Source organism: Andrographis paniculata, unplaced genomic scaffold, assembly GCF_009805555.1.
Source record: "Andrographis paniculata isolate CXL003 unplaced genomic scaffold, ASM980555v1 Contig15END, whole genome shotgun sequence".
NCBI lineage: Eukaryota > Viridiplantae > Streptophyta > Magnoliopsida > Lamiales > Acanthaceae > Andrographis > Andrographis paniculata.
In genome coordinates, this window is record NW_026137435.1 from 449492 (window position 1) to 454490 (window position 4999).

The following is a 4999-nucleotide window of genomic DNA, read 5'->3' on the forward strand; positions in this document are numbered from 1 at the left end:
TGCTAACCCAAAATACCCAAACCCAAATCTAAACCTAAAAAATTTCAGGTCGAACTGATTCAATTTTTCGGATTGGATTTAATTTTGACACCCCTGATTTATATCATATCATAAAACTATTTCAATTTAAAATTTTTACTATTCAAAACAAAACTTGAAACAAACACACCCAATTAGCCACGCAGGCTTCATCCTCTCTCACTCGTGTGTATATATATATATATATATCTATATAAACAAGAGGCCAACACAAACCAACACAGCCGTGTTGCAAGCCGTGTTGTTCAGCAGCGATGGATGCTTCTCACTCCCAGCCTCTAGCCACCGAGAGCTTCTCCTACAGCTGGCTTACCGACCGGACTCTCCACCGCCGTCACGGCGGCGCCGACGGCACCTCAACCCCAAGGGATCAGAATTTCGACTTCCACCTCTCATTCTCACCTGCTTCTCCATCCACCTTAGTCCACGCCGACGAAATCTTCTCCGACGGCCACATCATGCCGCTATACGTCGGCAGATCGACGACGACATCCGTCCCACCATCGCCTCCGACTCTTACACCGATCGGTTCTTACATCGACGACAATTACCGGTCTCTGTTTCTTCGCAAATGGCGAAAAAGATCGAAAATGATCCTGAGAAGATGTCTCGGTTTCGTTCTCCAAACGTTGTCCGGGCCGAGGAAAAGCAGCCGCGTCGACGATCTCGAACGAAAGGTTTGCGAAGTCGAGCAGAATCGGAATTGTTCGCCGCCGAGGCTAAGCTCGGCTTACTCTGTCGTCGATTGGTCAGATATAAAGAAAATCGGCGCAAAAGTCAATTTTTATTACGGAATTCGGAAGGTCAAGAGTTGGAGCAATTTGCCTCAGGCGGAGCCGTCGCACCATCTCACGCCGTCATGTAACTCTAATTCGAGCGACGCTTTCGAGAGCTCGATCCATGAAGCCATTCTCTATTGCAAAAGATCGATAGGTACTAATGTTTTTTTTACTGTTCGCCTAATCCTTAAAAATCGAGTCTTGATAACTAAGGTATAAATGAGTTTTTTTGATAAAAATCCATAGGTACTGAACATTTTCACAATTTGTCCGCTTTGTAAAAATCGACTCTTGATAACTAAAGCTAGAAACGAATTTTTAATAGAAGTCGATAGGTAATAACATTTTCGCAGTTTGACTGATCCTTAAAAATCGAATCTTGGTAAAAATGTGTAGATATCTTTACTTTAACAATTCTAATGACTAAAGCTAGAAGTACTAAACATTTTCGTAACTTGTCCAATCCTTAAAAATCGAGTCTTGATAAAAATGCATAAATATCTCTAATTTTCAATTTTTCATAACTAAAGCTAGAAATGTGTTTTTTGATAAAAATTAAAAAAAAAATTCAATAGGTACTAATAGTATTAGCAGTTCCCCTGATCCTTAAAAATCGAGTCTTGATAAAAATGCGTAGATGTTTCTAATTTTCAATTTTTCATAACTAAAGCTAGAAATGAGTTTTTTGATAATAATAATAATAATAATAATAATAATAATCAATAGGTACTAATATTATTAGCAATTCACCTGACCCTAAAAATCAAGTCTTGATAAAAAGCATAAATATCTCGATTTTTCAATTTTTTATAACTAAGGCTAGAAACTAACTTTCTAAATTTTTTTATTCAGTATGTAAATAGATCATCGAATCGAAGTTTAATCTAATAGCATTTTCTTCTCTCTTTTTTTTTTCCATTTTCAGAAAAATGAGACGAACACAAACAATCAAAGTCGAAGGATCGAAGAGGATTAGAGATTTTTCAGACAAAACATGTAATGTATATCGATGTCTTCCTCTAACATCAATGATTAATTACTTCTCTAAGTCATTTCTTTCCAAACCATCCCTTCTCTATCGCCTCGACACCATTCAAACCTCAACGATCAATGTGTGTATCCAAAACAATAATCCATCAACAAGATCATCCAAAATTCCTTGACAAAGGCCAGCAAAACAATCTTCTTCCTAACATTATCACATCGATGATAATAATAGTAATAACGGTGGGATCCTCGGCGCTGCGCGAACATTACATGGCGATGAAAATCGAAACAAAGAACATAACAGAAGACAGACAATGAGAGGGGGGTCCATGCTGCTAGGGGATAAGCCATGACAACATCATATTATTTTTGTTTCGATGTGGTTGTTTCCTTTTCTTCCCTGTCCCTTGTGTTGTATCCATATCCCTTATCGACTAAGCACTCGACTAATTGCGAATAATGTGTCTCAAACTTGCCAAGAATAGGAGGGGACCGAACCTTTGAGCTACCCCACTCGTTTGCGCTATCTTTATCCCGGCTAAACACCACGCGTTTTCGCCTCATTCAAAATCTAAAATACAAATCATTTCCCAAAAAATAAAAATATTTTTAAAAAGTTACGCATTTGAATATCGCTTTTTTCTAAAAGAATTCACTTTATACTTTAACCTCGTCGATAGTAAAAAATTGAATATTTGATTTTGACGATCAACTTTGAAATATACATAGCATATCCAAACATTAGATTCTTCGAGGTCATTGTAAAATTTTGGATAAACTAAAAACAAACTTGGCATTGTAAGATTCTAAGCATGATTTTAATTTTCAACTTTTTCTCTAAAAAATATCAAATCAAATATTCAATTTTTATTTATTATATTACACTAAAATCTAATTTAACATTCAAAACATCATATCATTACATAATTCAAAATTTTATTATTTAAAATCAAAATTCAAAACCAAAATAAACACACCCTAACTTCCATTAAATATTTTTTTCTTACTTATATCTTATTTTAAAAAATAATAATTCATAGTGATAGAGAGTGAGAATTCGAATTAACTAATGTCTGCTTAAGTCTTCTATTACAAGGGAGCATTTCTTTGGAAAAAGTTTGAAAATATTAGATTTAAATTTAAAATTAAAATAATATTTCCTCCCTCTCATCACAATTGATATAATTCATAATTTGTCAATATTTATATTTTAGATCAAATTTTTAGATATGTTCAAACATCTTTTATTTCTCTCTGAAAAAATAAATATTTTTATCTATATTTAAAATTATAACTTTTTTAAATAAAATTAATTTATATTAATTATTAATATTTAAAATATATTATAAAAAAATTAAAATACTTAAATATTATTTTTAATTTTATAAATTATATACTCCCTCCTACCCATTAAATGTTACTCTTTTCTATTTTCGTTCGTCCAATGATACTATTTCCTAATTTAGTAATTATACTACCTACTTCACATAATAAATATCCTTTCAACTTACAATATATTACACAAATATCATTACTTTTATATTACACCATACTAATAAAGACATTTTTATTATTTTTACTATAATCCAATATAATACTAATATTAAAAAATTTACATGCAAAAAACAAACACCACTCTTGTTGCGGAATGAAAGGAGTATATTAAAATTACTTTAAAACTATCAACATTATTAATTATATAAAAATAATAATATAATTCATTAATATTAACTATCTTTACCTGTGGTATATAAGGCGCTATTTTATTTCTTGAATTCCTAATGGCATAAAATATCTTTGATCTTTGAGTAAATTACAACCATTAAAAATTATCTTAATTAATCATCAACAAAGTTGTTAATAGAATGTTAGTATAATAATAAGAGATCAAGGAAAAAGCAGATTAAAGAAAAAGGCAAACAATAATTAACATTTTTACAACTTTCAATAACACAAATGCCATTATTTTTTTATCACAATCTAATAAAAGCAATTTTATCTTTTCCACAAAAATACAAATATTAGTATTATACTCCTACTATGGGTTTGTTTGTTATAAAAAAAATTTGATTTCAATTTGATATTAGAATAACATATAATGAGATATTTTGTGAGAGAAAAAAATCTATACTTTTTAAAAAATACAGAATCCAAATGATAAAAACTTTGGATTTTTTATTTGAAGAAACACACCCTATGTTAACATAATATTTTTTATAATATTTATAAAAAAAATCATGTCATCTAAAAATAAAGTTGGATGAACAAACTCATGAAAACATAAGGTATGTTTCTTTTGCAACAAAAAAGCATGTTTAAGTATCTGAACTCAGCATTTCTATAAAAAAATATATTTTTTTTCTCACAAAATATCTCATCATACATTATTTTAACAATAAATTCAAACCAAATATTTTCCAAACCGATCAAAAAATAAAGATACCCATAATCAATACATATTATTTAGTAAAAATAAAATTTTACATAATACTAAAAACATAAAAAATATTACTTTATTATTACAATAAAATAATTTAAAACAAATTTAAATTAGAGGCAACTGTTGAAAATAAACAGGGCCAACCACACCAAAGATGGCTGTATAAACAAAGCCCTAAGTATATTTGTAAGTATTGTTTTGTGAAATAAATTTTTTTATGTAGAGGATAGAAAATTATATATAGAACATACAAATAATGAATGTGTTTAGTATATTAATTTTTGAAAAAAAGTGTTAGAGAAAAAATAAAAAAGAATATACCATTAGACTCATTTTCTATTACTTTGATTATAGATACTTCGTTCTATTGGCTTAATCACATGAACTATGATAAGAACTCAACTATCATATGCATACAAAATGCAAATATTATCGACAACATTAAAAAGTCTCATAACAAAATCAAAACCACACGATCAGTGGCCGGATCACCAATGTTGCGAAAATACGAAACAAAACAAACATGTCGAACAATCCATAGCAATCTAACACATTGACTCCTATTAAAGCTCCAAAGTAAAACAAACATACTGAGATATTTAGCATCCAATAATGCAAAATGAATAAACATTTTAAAAATCAGATGGAAATGAAAGAAAACACAACCAGAACAGAAAATAGATCAAATAAAATCAAACAGAGTTTTCTTAGCTAAAATAAGGTAAAGCGTAACAACGATTTCGTTATATTGTTA

General features: G+C 29.8%; 1 protein-coding gene across 1 annotated transcript; it reads left to right on the forward strand.

The window, feature by feature from the left end:
- Positions 1 to 251: 251 nt before the first annotated feature.
- On the forward strand, positions 252 to 1866 carry LOC127263016 (uncharacterized). The gene is made up of 2 exons (XM_051291934.1): positions 252 to 972; positions 1744 to 1866. Exons 1-2 carry the CDS (start codon positions 294 to 296, stop codon positions 1749 to 1751), a joined length of 687 nt encoding a protein of 228 aa, XP_051147891.1. The 5' UTR covers positions 252 to 293; the 3' UTR covers positions 1752 to 1866.
- The last annotated feature ends 3133 nt before the right edge of the window (positions 1867 to 4999 follow it).

Coding starts and splice junctions, on each gene's coding strand:
- LOC127263016 (XM_051291934.1), top strand. CDS start 294: ATGGATGCTTCTCACTCCCAGCCTCTAGCCACCGAGAGCTTCTCCTAC.